Genomic DNA, 24,267 nt, shown 5'->3' on the forward strand with positions numbered 1-24,267 from the left:
GGATGATGGGGGGGAGTGGGGCTGTGTGCTTCCTGAAGTCCACAATAATCTCCACTGTCTTCTGGGCATTCAGCACCAGGTTGTTGTGGCTGCACCAGGACACCAGACATTCAACCTCCCTCCTGTAGGCAGACTCATCCCCGTCCCAGATGAGTCCAATAACGGTGGTGTCATCTGCAAACTTGATTAGCTTGACAGACTGGTGGGTGGAGGTGCAGCAGTTGGTATACAGGGAGAAGAGCAGGGGAGAAAGAACACAGCCCTGAGGGGAGCCGGTGCTGATGGTCCAGGAGTCCGAGACATTCTTTCCCAGCCTCACATGCTGCTTCCTGTCCGACAGGAAGTCAGTGATCCACCGGCAGATGGGATCAGGCACATTCATCTGGGAAAGCTTGCCTCGGAGATGGTCTGGAAGGATGGTATTGAAGGCAGAGCTGAAGTCCACAAACAGGATCCTGGCGTAGGTTCCTGGGGAGTCCAGATGCTGCAGGATGAAGTGTAGGGCCATGTTGATGGCGTCATCTACAGACCTGTTGGCTCTGTATGCAAACTGCAGGGGGTCCAGGAGGGGGGCCGTGAGGGTCTTGAGATAGGAGAGAACCAGGCGCTCAAAAGACTTCATGACCACAGATGTCAGAGCCACGGGTCTGTAGTCATTTAGTCCAGTGATCCTAGGTTTCTTGGGGACAGGGATTATGGTGGAGGACTTGAAGCAGGCAGGCACATGACATGCCTGCAGTGAGGAGTTGAAAATGCCAGAAAACACTGGGGCCAGCTCGTTTGCACAGTGTCTGAGGGTGGCAGGAGACACACCGTCTGGGCCAGGAGCTTTCCGAGCATTCAGACTCTTAAACTGCTTCCTCACACCTGCTTCATGAATATGAAGAGTTATGGTGGGAGGAGGTGGTGTGAAATCCTCTTTTGTGTGGGGTGAGGAGGGGGGTGTTGTAGGTGAAGTGTTTGAAGGTGGTGATGGCTCTATGGAGGGGGGAGAGGTGGGGGAATGAGTGTCCAAAGTGTCTCTATTGTTGGAGGTGTGAAGGCTGCCTGATGGCTCGTCAAAACGGCAGTAAAAGTCGTTGGGGGTGTTGGCCAAGAGCAAGTCATCAGTGGAGTGGGAGGTTTTGTAGTTGGTGATATTCCTAAAACCTTTCCACACAGAGGCCGAGTCATTCTCTGAGATCTGCTGCTGCATGTTATGAAACATATCAGAAATTATCTAAACTGAGTTTTTTTTTATCTTAGAATTGCCCAGAGACTTTTCTCTATTGAGTCTGTTACAAACACAGTGAGATGTCTGTCAGAATATAGCTATTAATGGAACTGTGTCAGTGTAGTAGACTAATATCTGAGCCATGTGCACATTTACCCAGGTGGCACAGTAACGGTACTTTAATTATCACAGGAACTGTCCATGATCAATCAAATAATGTTAGGTGTTTTTCTACACATCTTACAGGTCTTCTGTTAAACACAGATTTCAGGTTCATTTGGTGAAGCTGTTAAAAACAAAGCAGCTTTCCTATGGATAAAGCTCCACCTGAGTCTCAGCCCCTGGGACCTCACACACAGTGCCCAGAGACTTCTATCTATACCTTATATAAAAAAATATTGATCATCCATCAATTCTTCCCATTTGTGAATTACATAATTATTTTATTAAAAATTCATATTTTTATTAGTAATTGCCTTATTATTTTGTAATATTTTTATTAGGCCTCCATCACTCATTCTCACTTGGCACTTCCTTTATAGGGTTTGCTGGCTTTGAGCTGTTTCTGGTTATCACTGAAGTGAAATGGCTGGGTTTTTATATATAAACTATAGAAAACACTGAATGGATAAACCTGTGATTGGAGCATTACAATAATTTACCTCTAAAAGCCATTATATCTCTCGGCTGGCCTGGGAACGCCTTGGTATTCCCCCGGATAAGCTGGAGGAGGTGGCTGGGGAGAGGGAGGTCTGGGCCTCTTTGCTTAGGCTGCTGCCCCCGCGACCCGGCCCCGGATAAAGCGGATGAAGATGGATGGACCTCTAAAAGCCTGTAAAATTAAATACATCTTCTTTTCTTATATTTACCTGTTGAAAAATGATACAGTCTGCTTTCTATTTCTAGAGCTCCCATCCTAAGCATTTTAAGAACAGCTCTTATTGGCTGTTTAGCAGATAATTCCAGTCACTTCACTGAGTTAGGAACCTTCTTAAACAAAAAACATCCATGAATCTCCTCTATGCTTGTTCTCTTTTCCTCCTGCCTGGCAGCTTCATCTTCAACATGCTTTACCCAGCGTATCCACTATCCCTCCTCTGCACATGCCCAAACCCTCTCAACCCTGCCTCTCTAACGTTGTCTCCACACAAAGGCAATGATGTTCAAGCCCACTCTTTAGAACTCAGCCTTGCAAGGGTGAGCTGGTGGAAATAAATGCTATACTATTTCACAATTTAACAAGCTGCATATTTTCTTTGTTACTGTTAAAGTCAAGGATGATTCTTCCACAATGACACCCAGATGCTAGAGACTGTAACCAAAACACTCCTCATATTAAAGATGAATGCATTTGTACCAATAACTGTTTTCTACAGTCACTGATTTGTACCTACTAGAAAATGAACTGATTGAAAACTTTTGGAAATACTTTTTGTATGTCCAAATATATTAAGATCAGTGAGATTGCTCCAACAATTGCAACTGTATATTGACTGACAACAATATATTTAAAACCACAAATATTTTTATTCACAAAATAGCGTTGGTGCCCCCCCCAAATAAATAAATAAAAATAACAAAATACATTTACGAATACATTTACCCTTTAAAATATTAAAACTGATATAATATTAAAACTGAAAAACTGAAAACTATTAATCCTGAAAAATGTTATCTTACCAGTGAAAAGTATTAACATTCAATTTTTGTGTAAAATCTGTGAAATTTGAACGAGTTTTATTTGTAACATGGATTCATTCTTTCTGAAGAAAGCACTCCGTCCGGTACTGTGTTGATTCACTAGAGGGCACTAATCCAAGGTAGCGGATAGTATGGGAACAACTTGCGAGAGGAGGCCATTCACTAGCCTGTTTTAGCTACACACACCTAGCTACTCTTAGCTAGCCGGCGGCTAACCAGCGAGCTAAAACATCAGTTTGTCTTAATGTCGCCTGTCTTACCAAGTGATGGCAAGAGAACAGTGTTCACAAATCGAAGCTGGTGAGTACTGACCGCTGCTTTAATTCGCGACTAAATATTTTGCATTTACACTGTTTCCAGTTGTGTGCCAGGTAGCGAGCTAATTAACCGAGCGCAGCCCGGAGCTGGCTAACGCTAGCTCCGCTCAATAGCTACTTCAGTTAGTACCAAGCTCATTTACTGTTTTTCTTTTCAGAACTCTATTACCTCATTGCCAGATTTCTGCAGTCTGGACCATGTAAAAAAGCCGCAAAGGTAATACCCTACGATAAACAAAAAAGCAAGTCGTACTGGTTAAAAATCGTCTAAATAAGTAGGTTTGTTAGCATCCGTTGCTAACTGTGTCTCTGTGTTGTTAGATCCTGATCGAGGAGCTGGAGGAGTATGAGGTAGGTTCAGCTGAACCTTTCTGAGTTTATTTTCATGTGCGGTTTCCGTAGTGATGCCCATCTTGACGCTTTTTGGGGCCAGCTTTTTAGTAGTTTTGATCGATGCTAAATAAAGGAGCGCGATTCCCTGCCGGGACGAGCCTCGCAATTTTGTGTCCTCTCTGATATCGTCTCTTTTAACTTTAGTTGGTCCCGCAACGATGGAGTTGGGACGGGAAGAAATACAAACGGAACTTCCAAGATTGGGTGAGTGTGAATAGTCATTAATAACTTTTTAATAATATGGATCTTTTTATTCCGCTTTCGGTTGACAATAACCTTTCCGTGGATGTCAACGTTTTAATTCTTTTAACCAACCAAAACGGCGTGTTTTCAGCATGTTTGTATTTATTTTAACCTATTTAACAATCCATATTAGTGCAGGCCTGTTGATAAATAACTATATACAGGCTATGCTATTGTGTGGGCTAGTGGGCGGAGAATGAAGATAAGAGCCGATAGTGATAGGCTGAACTAGATCCAGCGCCGTGTCAGTCTTCTTTTGGAGCCAATGATATCGCAGTTGCGTTGGCGAGCGAACCGGAAGAATAGCAAGAAGCTCTTTTGATTCGCTGCAAGCTTTTCTCTCCCTCCTCTTTCTCTACCTCTCCCTCCCGTTCCCTTGATTGTTTTCCAACTATCTGCATGACAAAACCATGCACACATTATGATATCAGGCAGCAATAAACAGGAAGAGGAAAATGAAACAGTTGCAGGCTACTTATGTGTGATTGCAGAGCTGTTTGGATTGGATCTTTCTTGCCTGTATTGAAAATGAGTCAGTTAATGTTATAATCACCTTAAATTACAGAAAGTGAGGCTCGTGTTTTGTTTTTTCTCATTTGCAGTGGTAACCAGCATGCAGAACATTTTGTTTCACCATGTTCTGTTGTTGGTTATTTAAAAATAGTCGTTTCTTCAGTGATCAGTTAGCTGATCAATTCAGTTCAGTTGGTTTTTCAGGATTATGCCATTGTCTAGAGTCGTTTAAATTAACATAACAGTTTATTTTAGCACCCGTAACAATGCAGCTGATGTAATCGTGTGTTGTTTTGTTATTTGTTGTATTAATATGTAATTACCATCGCTGACGTGTGCAGGTGGTGTTGAACCAGCACATTCCTGCAGACTATTTGCTCAGGATTTGCCAGCGGATAGGCCCACTTATAGAAAAGGAGATCCCACCTTGTGTTCCTGGAGTCCAGACACTAATGGGGCTGGGAAGACAGTCTTTGCTTCGCACCAGCAAAAGTGAGCATATTCCTGTTTTTCTATGATTTTTTAAATGTATTTATTTTGTGCTTTTCATTAGTACCTACTCGGATTAACTCACCACAGCTTTCAGGGTTTTCCGTTAGGTTCTAGTACCTGGTACCAGGTAGAGCAGGGCAATATGGCCAAAAATATTTATCACGATATATATTTGAAAATTTGCAATAACGATATAACTGACGATATAATTGATGCGTGACAAAATACAACTCCACAACATTACTAGCGCAAAAAGACAACCTATCATTTATTTTCACTTAAACAAGAAGCTGGTTTTTATGTACATTAAAGCTTTATAAAAATGTAACAGTGCAAATGCAAATTCCTTGCTGAAAGTTTAACCAAAAGGCATTTCCAGTAGAAATAGGCTGACATATACTGAGCATAACCATGTATAATATCCACTGAAGTTAAAAAGAGGTGCTTTGCAACATTAAACTGCAGTGTGCAGTACGTATTTTTCGGACCATAAGGTGCACGGGATTATAAGGCACATTAGCAGTCAGATAAATCAAACTTTATTAAACTCATTCTTCTTGCTTCCTCCACTTCTGTACCATTGATTCATTAATGTTGAATTCTCTGGCAGCGGCTCTATTCCCATGTTGCTGCAGTATATTAATGACTAACCTCGTATTGTGGATGGATTATCTCAGTTGTTCTCCTGACTGAAGTTTGGTCCGTTTACAGCATCCTGCCATGCGATTGCATTTGTCTCTAACCATGAGGAACCTTAACGTTAACTTTTATAAGTGGAAAAGTGTTAGTGTTCGTCCTTCAGCTTCACTGTTTATGTTATGCTAACATAGCTGTGTCGCTAGCGATCACGTAGCACATGATTATATACCAGCTAGCTCAACTTCAGTAACCCTACAAACGTCACTGCTGTTTAGTTTCCTGTCTTCATTTATGTTGGAAGTGATAGCAGAGCTGTACGTTTGATTTTTTTCAGAAATCTCTCAGTCAGAACATGCTATATCATGCTTAGGTAACTAGCGAAACTAGCGAGCTAACTTCCGCTAGCTTCTTGCTAGCTTCTAACTCCGTTAAATGTAATACATTTTGTTTTCATGGATGCCTGGAAGTTAAACTTCATAGTTACACCTGGTAAAGCAGCAACGCTGATCGTTTTTATTAAAGATGAAAGAATTTAGACAGTTTTTAACTCTCAGTGATGCTGCAGTTTTCGTTTGACCTGAAAAAGACGGAGTTTAGGACCCAGATTACTCCCAGATTTAAGGGCATCTTAGTCCAACGGCCGCTTGCATGTTCTGCAAAAAAATGTGCTTTGTCGTGTATCTGACAAACACCAAACCAGTTCCACATCACTGAAGTTGCACCATTTTTACAAACCAATTCTGGTTCATCTGTTTCACTCAACAATCAGCCATGTGCGTATGAAAACAAAGGCACTGCGCATGCGTGTTTTACTCATATTCTATCGCGATATTTCATTTTCCTATCGTTGCCTAACATTATACCGGTATTACCGTGAACGGTATAATATGGCCCAGCCCTAGTACCAGGTACTAAAATAGTACCTACTTGGCCAGGGTTCCAAGCGATCTGAGCAGGTACTAAAGTGTGCATCAGACTGCATACCACCAATTGGTAGGTTATTGACGTCACCCAAAGAGTCATGAGAGTGTCTTGTTTGTGAAAATCTAAATCGCCAATTTTGAAACCTGGCAACGAGGGAAATGGTAACTAAAACAATGCTGTGGTCCCCAAGTCTGATGAAAAGCCACAGATTGAGCAGCAGCTATATTGTTGCCTTGATGTCCACCTTTGTTGTAGTGTTCGTGTTGCATACTAATTATGTCATGGGACTCTCGGACATGTTCCTGTAACAGCTACTACACACATGAGGTGGTACTCGATTGTAATGGAAAACCAGTCAATCTGAGGCGAGTCGATCCGAGTAGGTACTAATGGTAAAGGGGCTATAGTGCATTATTTTTGGCATTCATTCTTCAACTCACTGTTTTTAACATAGGTTGTAGCCACAAGGTATGTAGTGGCTCAGCTGTCGCTGCACTCCACCGAGGACGTCCACCAGAACCTCCAGTGAGCAATGGAAGTTCTCCTAATGTTGGTGTGTAAACTGTTTTTAAAAACATTTTTACAACAATATATCATTTATGCCTTTTATTTCCACTAAGCACTTAGACCCGTGGTATTAAGTTTTCAGTGTCAGTGTGTTGCTTCTACTAATTATTCGTATGTGTTTCACATCAAGTGTCCATCATGGGTGCTCGCCAGGCCACAGGCACAGGTCGTTTTGGCCAGGTTCTGCCGTCTTCCTCCTACCAACACATGAAGATACACAAACGTATCCTTGGCCACCTTTCTTCAGTCTACTGTGTGGCCTTTGACCGTACCGGTCGTCGAATATTTACGGTGAGTAAGAATTTCTTATTATTTCATCATCCCTGTCTATTTTATTTTAGTGATTGTTCTTCCAGTTGTCGTGCCAGATCTAAGATAACTACTGAACTCTTCCAAAACACAACATGGAGCTTCAGTTGAAGGTGGTTTCCAGTGGAGCTGTCTTATTAATGTGTTGCTGTCGGATTGGTTTTTAGGGTTCTGATGATTGCTTGGTAAAAATCTGGGCCACAGATGATGGCCGGCTCCTGGCAACACTCCGCGGTCACTCAGCAGAGATCTGTGACATGGCTGTCAACCACGAGAACAGCCTCATTGCTTCTGCCAGCTGTGACAAAGTCATCAGAGTGTGGTGCTTACGCACCTGTGCGCCCATCACTGTGCTGCAGGCTCATGCTGCATCTATCACATCCATACAGGTGATACTTAAAAGAAAGTGCAGAGCCCTTTTACAACATTTGAAGTATCAAATAAAACTAAAAACTTGACTACATCATACAGGAATTAAATGTTTGAAAGCAAATTCATCTACTTAATGCTTTCACCTTATCTTGAGCACTTGACCTGGGCCTGCTGCTGGCTTGTTATGTGAAATGCTGCACAGTCCTTCCCTGTGACTAACCAACACCAACTTTCCTTCTCTCCCTCCTCCAGTTTTGTCCAGCAGCTAGAGGAACAACTCGGTACCTGGCATCAACTGGTGCAGACGGCATGGTGTGTTTCTGGAAGTGGCATTCGCTCACCATGAAATTTAAGTAAGTATTGAGGCGTCTAATGTGGCATGCTTAGTGGTTGCTTGGTGGTTTTCATTAAGATAACCACAGGTTCTGTTTTTTGTTTTTCCTTCCCCTCAGTGATCATCCAGTCAAGTTTATGGAGCGTTCACGGCCCGGGGTGCAAGTCTCCACTTCATCTTTCAGCAGTGGTAAGTGTATCTCCATGCCAGGCAACATTTTGTTGTTACATGATCTCAGCTGCTCTGAACACAGCTCAGTTAATAACTGCACTTATTTTTTTTTTTAATTTTTACTTTTGTGGCTCCTGTTGAAAACCAATTCCATCTCCTATTTTAGGTAAACTTTTGTTGCTTTTAAGATATTAACTTAACCAGGCCAAACTTCCACAGATGCATATAAGAGAATCTCATTTGAGTGACGGAATAAATGCTGCCCGCAGTTTAAAAAAATAGGGTAGTGTATTTGCAAAATGAAAAGCATTTCATCATTTGAAATGGTTACAAGTTAACTAATATACAGTATGGCAGAACACTGTGAGGGTCATTGTTGTAGACTGAATGTGTTCTTCTGTTAATAGGTGGCATGTTCATGGCTACTGGAGGCACTGATCATATGATCAGGGTCTACTATCTTGGTGCTGAGTCTCCTATGAAGGTTTCTGAGATGGATGCTCACACGGTAAGAAACAGCATCTAGTCACTACATCCTGCTTGGTCCGCTCTGTTGTGCTTTTTAAGCTTCGTTCACACAACTTGTATTCTTTCCTACTTTTTGTGCTTTTAGGATAAAGTCGTGGTCGTCCAGTTCAGCAATAACAGTGACAGGTGAGTGTGCTTGCTCAAATCTGCAGGGACTTCAAATATTTTTTGTGTGTTTTACAAGTGTGCGAAGAATAACTGCGTATGTGTGTCCAGCCTAAGGTTCGTGAGCGGCAGTCGCGACGGTACGGTGAAGATTTGGCATTACCAGCAGCAGGAGTGGAAGAGCACCACTTTAGACATGGCTGCAAGGCTTCCAGGGTAAGAGAGGGAAGACTCGTAGTGTTTAGTGATGGCACTTCTGCCGCTATCATATTTCACGTCCGATGGGATGTTCTTTTTAGGAGCACTGCCGCCACAGGGGACGACAAAGCTAAGTTGGTGGTGACTATGGTTGCCTGGGACCGCACTGACAGCACCATAATCACAGCGGTGTCAAACTACCTGCTCAAAGTGTGGAGCACATCCACAGGACAGCTGCTGCACATTTTGTCTGTGAGTAGCTGAAGCCGACATTATCTGCAGCTCATTCGGTGTAAAATGGCAAATTGGCCTACTTGATTGTCTGTGCTGTCTCTCTGTTCAAGGGTCATGACGACGAGGTGTTTGTGCTGGAGGCTCATCCATTTGACTCCCGCATCATGTTATCTGCCGGCCACGATGGCAACATTTACATCTGGGACCTAACCAAAGGAGTCAAGATCCGCAATTTCTTCAACATGGTAACCGATCCTCAGCGAGCATCACCTACCAGCAATGCTTTGTTTTTCACCAGCTTTAAGTTCAATTTTAAATGTTTGTTTGCAGATTGAGGGCCAAGGCCACGGTGCTATTTTTGACTGCAAGTTCTCAGCAGATGGGCAGCATTTTGCCTGCACTGACTCACACGGCCATTTGCTCATCTTTGGTTTTGGCTGCAGCAGACCATATGAAAAGGTAACTGCTAGCTGAGTCTTGTTTGCCCAAAACAATCACCCCTATCATTTCCTCACTTTTAAAGGAACATTTAGAATAAATATTTGGACAGCACAGTGGATTTGTGATTACACATTTTGTTCTTTAATCATAAGAATCGGTGTCACCCTGTGGCGGCGCGCTGTTCTTGTTCCCCTCCAGATTCCCGACCAGATGTTCTTCCACACGGACTATCGCCCTCTTATCCGTGACTCTAATAACTACGTCCTGGATGAGCAGACGCAACAGGCGCCACACCTCATGCCTCCACCCTTCCTTGTGGATGTCGACGGGAATCCTCATCCTTCTCACTACCAGCGCCTGGTGCCTGGACGGGAGAACTGCAAGGAAGAGCAGCTAATACCTCAGATGGGATACATGGCTAACAGTAAGCACAGATTCACAGGTGAAAATTCAGAAGAAGTGACAGATGGTATTTGATGCTTGATTTCTCCTTGCTTTACTTAGATGATGGAGAGTTGGTTGAGCAGGTTCTTGGCCAGCAAACGGCAGAAAATGGAGAAAGCCCGTTGGACAATCTCATCAGACAGCTGCAGAATGAACAAGATGAGCGTCAGAATGCAGAGCAGGAGGCAGAAGGGGAAGAAGGTGTGTGTTGTTGTTTTTTTGTTTGTTTTTTTTTACTCAAAATGATTGAAGTTTTTCCCAAAACTTTAAGTGTCTTTTGTCCTGTGTCCCACCCCTCTCCCAGAACCAGCCACGGCAGATGGCTGCCCCTCCCTGAGCCTGATTCTGCTGAAGGTTTCTTCCTGTTAAAAGGGAGTTTTTATTTTCCCACTGTTTGCCAAGTGGTCGCCTGATTTTTGGGGGTTTTCTCTCCAATATTGCAGGTGCTTTACTAGTGGTGCAACGGATCACGGTTGATCCGAAATCCGAACTGATGCCACTCCACGGTTCGGTACGCACGTGATCCGAAGACTCAAAAAAGGAAAAAAAAAAAGTATGTGTATGGTGCGTGTGGTCAGTCTGTTAAGCGGTTGTTATGGCCGGCGCTAGCGGTCCAAGTGGCGGAGCAGAGGAGTTTGCGGCATTTAAGCAGCCCTTTGCTGCCCAATCCGACCGGGCTAAAGATATGATGATGTGATGAACGTGCTTGAGCCACGCTATGATATCTCGTTGCGCATCCACTTCAGTGTGACAAGATCGTTCCAAGCATGTATGAGCATGAAAGGTTTAAAGTTATGGCTGAACTGTCCCAGGCATCTTCTGTTGCTCTAAATACAAATGGGTGGACCTCCAGGGCAACGCAAAGCCACGTGACCGCTCGTTATATCACAGCAGAGTGGTAGATTCAAAGCCCTGTACTGCCCTATAGATTACATTAGATTAGATGAAACTTTATTTATCCCTAAGATGGGTTCCTCCCAGAAATTCAGTTTCCAGTAGCACAGCACCGACAGAAGTTGCAGAATGTGAGCAGAAATATACCATATATACACCATATATATAAATACAGAGAATACAAAAGGAATAAATAGAATAAATAGGAATAAGAATACAAGGGAACAGCACATTTCAAGTATTGTGAGTCTATTACACCGTTGGATATTAACAAAAACTATTGCACAGTGAAAAGGCGCTACAGCTTACTTGTTCCCCCCTCCTTTTGTCCCCGTTTCCCCTCCCTCTCCCCTCCAGCAAGGAGTTAAACAGTTTGATGGCGTGTAGGACAAAGGAGTTTTTAAGTCTGCTGGTCCTTGACTTTGGGAGAAGCAACCTGTCACTGAACAGACTCCGCTGGTTGTTTATGGCCGTGTGCAGAGGATGCCCAGCATGGTCCATAATGTCCATATTGCACCTTAATTTGTTTTTATATAAGTGCGTGGAATGAGTCTTCAGTTGAATGTTTTTTAATAGGCTAAAAATACTTATAAGTAAATGGCGAGTCGAATTTTTGTCTTTTCCCCCCCCCTATTTTTGCTGATCCGAAAATCGATCCGATCCGTGACTTAAAACCGTGATCCGATCCGAACCGTGAGATTTTTCATCCCTTGCACCACTAGGCTTTACCGTACAATATAAAGCGCTTTGAGGCGACGCTTCGTTTTATTTGGTGCTATATAAATAAACTCAAATTAAATCGAAGAGAACATTTTTGGCTCTTTCTCAGTGGCTGAGGTTATACTTGTGAAATTCTACTGTTTTTGCAAAACTCTGAACATAAACATTTCTTGTCAAGTTTTTCCAAAAGTGGAGTTTGTCCCCAGTAACCTGTAATTATATTTAAAAGAAAAAAAATATAATCTTGTTTTCAGCTGGTGAAGGCGCAGAGGCGGTGCCCTCCTCTCCAGTTGTTGCACCTCGCAGAAGTGGGCAGGTGGATGGGGTGTGGCAAATGCAGCATAACGCCCTTCCCAGTCAGGTGGCCACCGAGAGGGACCTGCTGGCCTGGAGCCGCAGAGTGGTGGTCAATGAAGTGCTGCAGGGGATATTCAGGTGAGGAGGATGAAGGGAATTAGATTAGTTTTAAGGGGTTTGCATAGAAAGATTTGATTTTAAAGCAAGGAGATCTTTTTTTTAATTTTAAATTCAAAATGCTTTTTTAAATTTATTTTTAAGAGTTTCAGAGGAGTGCAGACAAGCCAAAGGTGACATTGAATGTTCTCTATACTACGCTGAGAGGAAGAAGAAACCAGTAACCTGTGCACCTAAGGTACGCTATTTTCTGCGTCACTATTGTTACGTCAGAAATCGCACATGTGCTGATTCATTCCTGATATTTTGGGTTTCGTAGAGCGATCTCTTGTCTTCACGCCTGCGCTCCCTGCGGCCCACGAAGAAAACTCATAAGCGCCATGCCTATCAAACCCGGTCAGCTCAAATCCGGCGTCCTGGAACCAGGAGTAGAAATCCCAGCAACCGACGTACCTCTAACAGCCAGATGGACTCGGAGAGTGATGGAGAAGTATGATTCACCTTGTTCTGCTTGATTTGTAAAGTTACCGTGCTATAAGGTCACTTAGTAAACAGGAATAAAATCAGAAACAAGTGCTAACTGTTAGCAGTCATTCGTGTTATACTGAAGGTTTTGGATGTATTTTTGTTAGCAGGCAGAAGAACAGGTGGAGCAAACCGATGCATCTTCAGATGGTGATGCTCGGTGGCAGAGTGAAAGCAGCTCCAGGTAAATAAACACACTGATCAAGGAGAATTTTCAAAATATAGTCCGATCACCTGCCTGACGATACCCCGCTTTGATTCTCAGCGATTCCTCCAGTGAATATTCTGATTGGACAGCGGATGCTGGGATCAATTTGCAGCCGCCAAAGCGACCTACCAGGAGACCTGTACAGCCTCCAGATTACAGCAGCTCTGAGGAAGAAGGAGATAACGAAGCCAAGGAGGCAAGAACGAGGGAAAAAGAGAAGAGGAAGAAGAAGTCCAAGGAGACCAAACAAGTGAGCCACCCGCAGCTGCAGTAGTCACAGTAAAAGCACATTTTGCTAGTTGTCACACAACATGGCACGAGTATGTACTTTAACATGTGGTAAATCATATACACTCAGAAACCCACCTCCTCTCTGGGTGGACTTGATGCGGAAGAGTGGCTGCCGCCATCTTGGATTATGGAGACTGTCCCCCGCTGCTCTCCTTTTGTTCCACAAATGGGAGATGAAGTAAGGACTGACGCTCCTAATATCAAACAGGAAATACATGTTACATCACACTTTTTAAAATCATGATTCTCTTGTCCTCCTCCAGCTCATCTACTTCAAACAGGGCCATCAGGCTTACGTCCGGGCTGTTCGCAGAGCTAAGGCTTACAGCATCAACCCTCAGAAGCAGCCGTGGAACAGACTCAACCTCAGGGTGAGGCACAGTTTTATATAATAGCAAGTGCTGTGTATCGGCCCCGGCATGCTCCATTAGTGCCCAAGCTGTTTGGAGAGTCTGAAAACGGCAGCCAATTTTTGTAACCACCTGAAAGCGGTAACCTGGTGGTCTCACTCACTTTGCACTGCTCTTAGACCTGAGCAAAAATTAGCAAGCCTCTAAGCTCTCTGCTGAGTCCCCCTTCAACCCCGGTAGTTCACCACAATCTGCTGCTGTTTTTGTAAATGAAAACAACTTGAATCTCTTGAAACACAATATACAGAATGCCACAGTAATCCTTCCTTACAGGAGTTTGTACAGCTGCATTGACCTCCTTTTCTCTTCTTCCGCCTCAGGATCAGGAATCTGTGAAAGTGGTTGGAATTAAGTATGAAGTGGGACCTCCTACCCTCTGCTGCTTAAAAGTGGCGTTCTTGGACCCAGTCTCAGGGAAAATGACCAATGAGTCTTTCTCCTTAAAGTGAGCATGAGCAATACTTGTATATTCAATGTAATAAACGACTGTGACCACATGTATTTGACCACTTTTTCATTCCCACACTTCCCAGGTATCATGACATGCCTGATGTCATTGATTTTCTGGTACTGCAGCAGTTTTACAACGAGGCTAAAGAGCACAACTGGCAACCTGGTTAGTCACTCCCCAGCAGTCTCCTTCCTGTATTTACTGCTCACGTAAAATTGTAAGGACTGTCCGTCACCTTAGTTTGATCCTCTGTTCAGGCATGAGGTTCCGCAGCATCATTGACGACGCCTGGTGGTTCGGCTCTGTGGAGGATCAAGAGCCCCTGCAGCCAGAGTATCCCGACAGCCTGTTTCAGTGCTACGCAGTAAAGTACGTCTGTGTGTGAGCAGAGCTCGCTGTAATTTTTTTAATTGATTTTTTGCTGGCTTCATGTCACCTTCTCCACAGTAAAATCAGATAAGCATCTCTAATCTCATACGCAGCATGATCTAGTGGCATATTATCACATTTGTTTCATCAGATGGGATAACGGTGAGCGGGAGAAAATGAGTCCCTGGGATATGGAGCCTATTCCTGAGGAAGGTCAGTAATATTTATTGAAATGTGTGTATTATTTTGAAATATGGTGCTCTGTTACAGAAGATAAAAGACGCAGAAAAAAGTCAAACATAATCGTACCCAATAAAAGTGAAATACTGCACATTATGGCATTTCTATTGAAAAGAAACACATTTGATCTCATTCATCTAACAGCGGGGTAGAAACCCACAACAAAAACATTGTCTGCCCTTCATTTCCGTGTCCTTATTGGAATAACCATAGAAACCATAGAAACACTGTTTGTGTTTTTATCGAACTCTATTCCATTAATTTTAACCCAGAGAATTCTTTATAGCCTGCAGTGTAACTTTTAACTACCAAAAAAAAAGTATTTTACTTCTCTCCTTTTTTTTCTTGGTTACTAACTGCTGTTTAATGTTCTAACACTTTTGTGGCTCCATCAGCTGCTTTGCCAGAGCAGGTTGGTGATGGTGTAGAGGTGGCAGAAGAGGAGCTGAAAGCTCTACTCTATGAGCCTCAGGAAGGTGAATGGGGGGCTCATACACGAGATGAAGAATGTGAGCGAGTCATTCATGGCATCGATCAGCTTCTGACACTGGGTATGCCTCCCAAAAGGATTGATGAAGCTTTGCGGTAAAGTACAATCTGACCTTGTTTTCCTGACCTTTGCTAGGTTTGATTTTATTTGTGTTTGTTCCCCAGATGTAGCCAAGGCGTTCGCATTACCGGTAAATTTGCAGGACTACCCTCTGTACTGCACCGTAGTGGCTTACCCCACTGACCTCAGCTCCATCCGCACACGTCTGGAGAATCGCTTTTACAGGTGAAGCATCATGCACTCATAAACCTTCTCTATGAGTTCAAAGTCCTGGTGTGTTAACGTCTGAGTTTCAACCACTGATGCGTTCCTCTGCTCCAGGCGGATCTCTGCATTAATGTGGGAGGTGCGTTACATCGAACACAATGCCCGCACTTTCAATGAACCTCAAAGCCCCATTGTAGCAGCTGCCAAGGTGGTGACTGATGTTCTCCTTCATTATATCGGGTAAGACTTGACAGAGTTTCTGCTGTGTTAAATTTACCGATGCTTTAACAGTGGAGTGACCATGATGAAAACAAACATTTCTGATGCCTTGATCCCGCTGCCTCATTCAGGGACCAAAGTTGCATCGACGTCTTGGATCTGTATCGTAAACTGAAGTCTGAAGTCAGCAGTGAAGCTGAGGTGGGTGTTGCACAAGTGTTTTTGCGTTTGTGTGGTTTGTATTATTAGACTGACTATAGGATTCCTGCAGATCACTGAAAAAGTCAGTAGAAAAGAAAATAAGGTCTTTAATGTTTCATGTTTCCTACAAAATTACTTACTTTATTTTAGGATGTGATTTGAACCATTGCACTAGAGATTAGCTTAGGAAGCCAACTGTATTTGTTATCCAGTAATCCATTAATGACCTGATGTAGACGTTGCCTTTGTTTCTTGTTTGATTTGGAAATGAAAAGGAAACATAGGCTATCCCAGCTGGAGATCACTGCATTACATTCACATGTCCCAAAAAGCAAATGGAAACATGGATTTTTATGTGGTTTTTTTTGGGTTTTTTTTTTTTTGCAGGTTGACTTGGACGTAGATTCAGACACTCCAGGAACATCTACAGGACACCGGGTAAGGCAGCAGTTGATATTTGACAGGATTTTTAACCTCCCAGCTGTTGTCCCAATCTCAGTGACTTTCATTTTGTCTCTGCCAGGGAGGCACTGCAAATTCTAAGAAGCGTGGTGTGGTTCTGGATCCGAAAGCCTGGCGAGGTCAATGTCGAGAGCTGTTGCGTCGAATGACAGCTTCCACGAATTCCGAACCTTTCAGGCAGCCTGTGGATCTCTTTGAATATCCGGTAAAACAATCAGGATAAACCTCCATTTGAAATAAAACCACACATGCCAGACACTTTTTACAGCTTAAAGTAGCATTTGCAGTGCATGCTGCAAGTGTAAAACTGAAGTTGCATTCAGGTGAAGCACTGTGTTCTTCAGCGTTTCTGCACTCTTTTTTCGTTCAGGACTATCGAGACATCATTGACACTCCCATGGATCTGGGTACAGTGTCAGAGACCCTGGCAGTAGGAAATTATGAAAATCCCATGGAGTTTTCCAAAGACATCCGCCTCATTTTCAGCAACTCTAAAGCATACACTCCTAACAAGAAGTCACAGGTGAGTAGTTCACTGAGAAATAAAACATTCTGTAAAAATGCTGTTGTTATAGGTGCAGTCTGAGAAAGCTTTGGTTTAGTGTTTACGTATCGCGTTCTTTTATTTCTAGATCTATACCATGACCCTCAGCTTGTCGGCCTTCTTTGAAAAACACATCATCTCCATCATTTCTGACTACAAGTCTGCCATTCAGAACGAACGGCGGGCTCGTCAACATCTCACTTACAGGAACAGATTGCACAACGGAGGCAGCTCGCCACCTAATAGTCCATCCCACAGGTACCCGGCCACATTCACAAACCTAGACGCACCGTGTTATCAGATTATATTTTTCACTCGGGTCCGTCAAAGTGTCTGCAGCTTCTGAAAGCATCTCAGAAGTGCCGTACTGAAATAAAGAAATGTTTTCTCTTTAATATCATTTCAAGGTGTCGTGGTTGGAAAAACGATTCCAGAAACTGCTGAAAGTTGCAGGCACCCTGTCGTTGTTTATATTTATTATTGTGTTGTTAATAGGGATGGGTATTGATAAGATTTTCACGATTCCAATTCCATTTTCGATTCTGTTTAACGATTTGATTCTTTATCGATTCCTTTTTTTTTTAAAAAGGAGAACACTAAGGTCGATTAGCTTAGAACTTTGTTTTATATCTTCTCTTTGAACAAGATAGAAATTTAGGAGTAACATGGCCTTACAAACCCAACAGTGAGATCTTAAGAGATCCACAGCCTACGGCTCTTCAATGGGTGTCACAGGGTCCCCAGGAAAAAAAAAATTGTAAATGTAAAATAATAAAATAAATATTCTTCTGTAGCAATAACAAAGTATAACATAAATTATTCAGTAGCAATTACACAAGAATATCCAGTAATGTCCCTGCCTACAATTAAACACATTCACTTACCTAAAATCGGGGGCATCTGCTGTGGCAAATGGGTGCAAACATCTGACCACAAACTTCGTCACTGCTCGGTGACATTCGTCTATCCTGGCCTGAAAGGAGACGCTACCGGTAGACTGCAGGGAGAACTGCCAGCATCTGAGCCAGACTCTGTCTGTCTCTCTCATCATGGTCACCTAAATGCACAGTAATGGCAGGTTTTGTAATAAGGCAGATCGCGCTAACATAATATGAACTGTTAGTTGATTATTTACCTGCCGCATTAACGGGAGAGGACGTGCAAACGTTACCACTGCTGCTGGGTTGAGATTCACGAGTCCGGAGCGGAATTCAAAACATGACATTCATTTAAGGTCATCGCGTGTTTTATGAGCAAATGCTTTTGCATATTCGTAGTGTTTCCCCCCTTAGATGAAGTATCTACTTTGCAAGTATTGCAAGCTGCCCTGTTGTCATCCGTTCTCGTAAAGTATAACCAAACTTTTGAGCGTTTGAGCCGCTTACGCGCCGTGTTTCCTGCCAGGTAAATGACGCTCCGCAACGTGGTGACGTCATTCGGGGCGACTGGAATCAATAAGGGAATCGTTTGCAAAAATGGCAAACAATTCCAAGGAATTGAAACAGTGGGAACCGGTTCTCAACAAGAACTGGTTTTCGATACCCATCCCTAGTTGTTAACAATAATTCTGAACTGTTGCTTCTTTCTTGTTCCCCTCTCCTGCCCAGCTCAAAAGGAAAGCACAAGTCAGGGAAGGCATCAAAGCCAAAAAAATCCCAGACCTCAACAAAGAATCGTTCTCAGAGATCACATAAAGGTACGTCTGCACTGTTGTGGCTTTCTGTGCTTTATAGATCCTTCTGCTGCGTAGACTCGTGCAGTGAGCTGCTCTTAGAGTTGGTTAAAGTAATAGTTCTTACTCTTCAAAAACCAGAATGACCTCAGTTTGGTTTTAATCCAATGAAAAGCTGCAGAGGTTGTTTGTATCAAAACTTAACAGATGTTTGTTTCCTGTGAATCAAAGCGTAACATCAGTGTCATTTTTCTTTTTTTCAGCTTTTACAGATGGCTCATTAAAAGTGTCAATAAACACTTTTATTTAAACAACTTATTATATAATAGCAGGGGCAGTATGACTGAACATTTATATACCAGTATTTTAGAAGCCTTGCAGTTTCATGACGCATCACCTTTAAAAAATAATAATTATAATAACACACATTTTATTTCATAATTGTGTCTTCACATAGCTTTACAGTGACTCGTTCTTCAGGACTGGATAGGATGTAGAAACATATATGTCTTGATAAACTAAAAAAATTACACAACTGAAACAAAAAATAATCTTTCAACAAAACTGGCATGTGTGGAACAAGGAGCTGCCTGTTCCACTCTGAGGTCACATGTAATGACACTGAAGTCAATATAAGGCTTCTTACTGTTGATGTTTCCTGCAGCAGAGCTGGGAAGTGCAGCTTTGAAACAAACTCTGTTTGCACCTTTCCTTCCAAACTTTGTGGCACAAATTATTCATTTGGAAAGACGTCAGTTAGTCTTGAGTAACGCATTAAGCAAAAGTTGATGTGACGCAAAAAGCAATTCTCTCCTTTGCTTCTTTTTTTCCCCCAAGGCCAAAAATGCTCCAAACAGCAGATTCTGCCCTCTTTTCTTTATCTTGCATCACTTTTTACTGTTGTTGGAAGTGGTGACTGTTTGCTGTTAGTTATGCTATGCTAAAAACAATTTCCGTTTCTGCTAGAAAGTTTGTTTCCCCCAATTAAGAGAGTTAAAAATTGTCATTTTAAATCAAATTCTGCATCATAAAACTGTAACGATTAATACAGGCACATCTCAACAGAGGTAACACGCGACACAGCGCAAGAAAAGTTGACCAAAGGTGCATATTGAGAATCCTGTCTTTTAGAAATGTCTGGAAAATTTAGTTTATTGAACAAACTGCAAACAAACAGTGAGTGGTTCTGCCCCAAATCTTTGTCCAGCAAACATCAACTGTAAGGGGAAAGCCGTACTCAGCATGGCCATGCAAGCCTAGAGGTGTCAGTCAGCCAATAAAATCTCCCGCCTGAGTGATGCAGGCAACTTTTCCCACCTTTAGCATGTGGTGGTGATGCTGTGTGGATACTGATCAATCTAAGGTTTTGTGTAAACTTGGCTTTTAGTTTTAGGAACATGCTACAAGCCAGTATTTATCTATTTATATCGTCACTAAATCTGTAGCAGGTCAGCAAATCATGGAAAATAAACCAGGATGGAAGAATTAATGAAATATCCATGTTAATCAAGGAGTTTTGAAAGCTTGGGGACATGAAAAAAGGAAAATATGAAAACGCTACCAAACAAAAGACAAAAAAATCTGTTTTCAGAGAAACTGAAGAGAAATGGTAGGAATGGCAAACAAAGTATATTTTCCCACTTATAAAACAGGTCACCATTTCAATTTGTCCATTTGGCTCTACTTTGTTTAGTGTTAGTTAGCTAATATCGAGGTTAGCATCCCAACAAAATGGTGAATATAACAAATGACATTCAGGCTCTCTGCATTATTTTTGATGGTGTTACCTGACTTACATACATTCACCCCTGCTAAAAGCTTCTAGTATCTTCTAATGTGATTAGTTGCTTCTGTACTCTCAGCTTTTCTGATGGATAATTGCATTGTGTCTATTTTTTTTCTTTAGCTCAGCAAAGCGGTAATGTAGCAGAGGAAGAGGACGTCCAGCCTTCTTCCCCAACTTCAGGGACGAGTGTCAGGAGCAGAAATCAAGGACCACATCGGGTGACCCGCAGCCAAGCAACTCCCGTGAAGAAATCAGGTATTGCGAGCAGTAACTAAAAAGCATGCACGTTTTCCCTTTTCAGTGTTTCTGCAAAGTTACGGTGCAGAAGTGACCCGCCGCCCTCTTGTTTTCCATCAGGTCACCAGAATAACTTGCACCTAAGTAACGGCTCCAGACAACGGCACTTGCGAGAAACGTCGCAGTCCGACGATGAAGAGGAGGCGTCAGGATCCAACAGCTCCTCGTTGGAGTCGTCCTCCACCTCGTCGTCATCATCATCATCATCATCATCCTCCTCCTCCTCCTCATCGTCGGACAGCGACAACAGCTCTGACTCTGAGGTGGAAAAGTACGTGGAGGGAGGAGGAGATCACGACTACAGCAAAGCCCCCTGCCTGTCAGTACGCCTCTCAGCTAAGGGTAAGGTGGCAGCCTCAGAAAAGAGGAGACACAAAGGAGGAGAGGACACAGAGGCACAGGGACCTAAACGAGCACGACTGCAGCTTGAGGTAGAGGAGCAGCAGGATGAGGAGGAGGAGGAGGAAGAGGCAGAGGAGGATGAGGAAGAAGAAGAAGAGGAGGAGGAGGAGGAAGAGGAAGAGAAGGAGCAGCAGCAACAGGTGGATTTAAAACATGAGGAGGAAGAAGAGGAGGAAGAAGAAGAAGAAGAGGAGGAAGAAGAAGAAGAGGAGGAAGAAGAGGAAGAGGAGGAGCCAGAGGACGAGGATGATAACAACTCTGAGGTGCAGACACGAGCAGCAGCAGCTCCAGCAGCAGCTAGCAGCCAGAGAGGCAGCCAGTGTAAGTCTCGGCGGGTCAACACACGAAACCAGGGCCGCAGGACAGTTCGATACGGAGACGACTCGGAGGATGATGGCCATGGGTCGAAAGACGACCCTCTAAACCTGGGCATGTCCCGCTCAGGACGGGTACGCCGTATGACTGAGAAAGCCCGTGTCAGCCACCTTATGGGCTGGAGTCACTGACACGTCGCCCCTCACCCATCCCCTTTTTTCCAAACCTCAATGAAAGAACTGTAAAACATGAGTAACACATCAGGGATTATTCTTTTTCTTTTTATACAAATTTGTGTGTGTGTATATATAATATATAAATATGATTTCTCTTTTTATCTAAAGACTGATTATGACTCTCAAACTGATAGCCGGTGCTCATAAAATGTTGCCACGGATTTTTTTTCTTCCCTGGTCAACAGAGCTTCTGTTCAACACGGACCCTCTCCAACTGGATTAACTCACCTCGGCCTTACTGCTTCTCTGGAAGAGCCCTTACGACATGGCTCTGGTCTTCTTCCTCCTCATCCTGTGGTTTCACGTCCAGAACTTTAAACACTATATAAATTCCCCTTCTTCCCTCCAGCAACCTTTCTTGCTCCTGGTCGCCAAAGAAGGATGTGGAGATGCCAAAAAAATGGTGCTCATCTGTAGTTTTGTTTTGTTTAACTTTATTTCTTTTTCACTTAGTAAATCAAAACTGTTGTGGTAGTGGTCACAGCCACAGGTGCAGAATCACTTAAGGTATCTGATGTCAACCTTTCTCGTTTGCAGCACAGACTTCCATCTGATTGTGCTCTCCTCAACTGAGGACTAGCAATATTAGGAAGAAGTGGGTAAAATAAAATGGCAACACGCTCTTACCCCAGGGCATAAAATACTGCTGTTGTTCTTGGCTTTGTACAGATGTTGTCTTGAGATGGGGTTATGTCACATTTGGGTGCTTCATTGTATTTCACTTTGTTTTCTTTCAGTTTTTACTTGCTGGTGAGATTTGAACACCAAAAACTGCTTGGTTAGGAAAAAGATTGTTGTTTACACCTGCTTGTTGAAGAAGAAAAGTTTACCTGCTGTGTTTAAATGCGACTCCAAGCGGTCCATAAGACCCAAACTGTTTTGTATTTGAGTGGTAGACTGGTTTCTATAACCAATCACTACACTGTCTCCACCTCTTTGCATTTCTTTGAGACACTGGTGGTTTTGACACAACAGCAGTATTTGACGCCCTGGGAGCAGACGGAGAATAGATTACCATAGTAATATCCCTTTCAATGTCCTTGGTCTGTGAATGTGAAAGGAAATGTCTTTCCCCAGCTTCTTCTTGCTTGGGTCTTCTCTTCAGCACTGTTATTTAGATAGAGTTGGGTGCTGTTTTTAAAGGGTAAAGGTGGTGTATTCTTTCTTTCGGGGGTAACAAAGCCACTGTTTTTAGTGCTGTTGTACTCTGAGTGATCAGACCTGCAAATATTCATGGTTATTTCCGCAGCTCCTTCTCTACCCAGCCTGTGCAAAAGCAAAGGAATGCCCTGGCCAGCTCTCTTCCACAGAAATATTTATTTTTCCATTGCATTATACTCGGGTTACTTTATCTATTTCATACTTTATTAGTGATGAGGAAAAAGGAAATATTTGCACATTTATCTCCTCCATGTGGCAGCTGAGTAATAAAGATATTAGAGAAATAAGATGAAACCTCATTTTTGTGTAAGAATGTTTGAACTGTGCCAGCGGCACTTTCGATTCAGCCTCCCCCCCCCCTTTTTTTTTTTTTTTTTTAGGTTTATAAATATAAGTAGAAATCTTTTTCAACCTGTGCATGATTAAACTGAAGGTCTCATCTGATTGCGCTTTCTTCTGGTTAACAGCAGAAGTATCATCCTTGGATGACCTTTTCTTCTCTTTGTAGCCTGATGGGTTTCAAACTTTGATAGTAGATCAACTGCACACATGATGGCTTTCTCCATCACTCTATACAATCACTGTCTCCCTACATGACCTACATTCTCATATCAACACTGGATGCTATGATTCAGACACACCTTCTCACCCCTCCGTCACTGAGGAGAGAGGCAGGCCTCCGAAGTTATTGTAAAGCTCGGTTAGTGACAGATTCTGAGAGACGAAACACAAATCGGCGTCTAAAATCAGGTGTGCTGAGCAGCAGCATTAACTGGTGTCTTGGAATTCCTATGGCTCAGTGTGGGAAGACTATTCTTATTTTGATACAGTATTTTCATACAGTAGATGACGCTTAGTCTTGCCTCAAAGCATCAGATTAGTCAACAAAGACAACGTTCTCCCATAGGTTGAATAAGCTTAATGTGTTTTTTATAATGTTTTAATTGTGTTTTGTTTTTTTTAATAAAAAAGAAAATTAACTTCTCTCAGAATTTTGTCCCCCCTTTTTTTTCTTTTAAAGAATTTTCCATGTCTGATATCTGTCCACGCTAAGCCTGCATAAGCTTGAAGGGCTACTTGCGCAACACAGGGACTGAGTCATCAGTTGTCTTAGTAATGGGTCGTAAACAGCCACCGAAGGCAGAGATTCGAGAGTTTCTGAACACTGGGGCTGCTGACTGTGATGGTAGGCAGTCATAAACCTCACTGTACCATTTGCAACTGCCTAACTGCATTAATGCACTGAAAGCTGGGGTGAGTCAGACAAGGAACAAACAAGGTTGAGCTGTGACGCACCGTGCTCCACCACACCTAGAAACTGCAGTGATGCTGGAGGATCTTACGATTTCTAACTATTCGGTGCATAAAGAGATAAAGGTCATTTTTAGTGTGACAAGTGTGCCAAACAGCAACAAAAAAAAGGAAAAGGTGACTTGTTATATAAAACGCCTTCATTCTATATCTAAATTGAGTCTTAAACTGCTAAATCCTCAAATGCTTATATCAAGTGATTAAAATCTGATTAAAGGCTTTTTCTTTGTAATGTATAGCTGCT

At 42.8% G+C, this 24,267-nt stretch overlaps 1 protein-coding gene across 1 annotated transcript; it reads left to right on the forward strand.

Annotated features, from left to right (window-relative positions):
* Positions 1-3,019: 3,019 nt before the first annotated feature.
* brwd3 (bromodomain and WD repeat domain containing 3) lies at positions 3,020-23,704 on the forward strand. The gene is made up of 40 exons (XM_076889035.1): positions 3,020-3,214; positions 3,390-3,448; positions 3,553-3,582; positions 3,769-3,828; positions 4,722-4,872; positions 6,890-6,988; positions 7,133-7,293; positions 7,479-7,700; positions 7,936-8,036; positions 8,136-8,206; positions 8,596-8,696; positions 8,802-8,842; positions 8,933-9,037; positions 9,121-9,271; positions 9,364-9,498; positions 9,584-9,712; positions 9,893-10,118; positions 10,199-10,339; positions 12,007-12,187; positions 12,311-12,404; positions 12,486-12,656; positions 12,799-12,875; positions 12,957-13,149; positions 13,258-13,368; positions 13,454-13,561; positions 13,921-14,045; positions 14,134-14,216; positions 14,309-14,420; positions 14,572-14,633; positions 15,056-15,211; positions 15,315-15,435; positions 15,532-15,657; positions 15,768-15,837; positions 16,225-16,275; positions 16,361-16,504; positions 16,670-16,822; positions 16,932-17,101; positions 18,451-18,539; positions 20,422-20,556; positions 20,659-23,704. The coding sequence occupies exons 1-40, from the start codon at positions 3,181-3,183 to the stop codon at positions 21,504-21,506; spliced, it is 5,397 nt and encodes a 1,798-aa protein (XP_076745150.1). The 5' UTR covers positions 3,020-3,180; the 3' UTR covers positions 21,507-23,704.
* Positions 23,705-24,267: the final 563 nt, after the last annotated feature.

The sequence above is a fragment of the Maylandia zebra genome, linkage group LG10, assembly GCF_041146795.1.
Source record: "Maylandia zebra isolate NMK-2024a linkage group LG10, Mzebra_GT3a, whole genome shotgun sequence".
Taxonomy (NCBI): Eukaryota; Metazoa; Chordata; class Actinopteri; order Cichliformes; family Cichlidae; genus Maylandia; species Maylandia zebra.

Coding starts and splice junctions, on each gene's coding strand:
- brwd3 (XM_076889035.1), top strand. CDS start 3,181: ATGGCAAGAGAACAGTGTTCACAAATCGAAGCTG. Junction 9,499..9,583: donor TCCGCAATTTCTTCAACATG/GTAACCGATCCT, acceptor GTTTGTTTGCAG/ATTGAGGGCCAAGGCCACGG. Junction 14,634..15,055: donor GGAGCCTATTCCTGAGGAAG/GTCAGTAATATT, acceptor TGGCTCCATCAG/CTGCTTTGCCAGAGCAGGTT.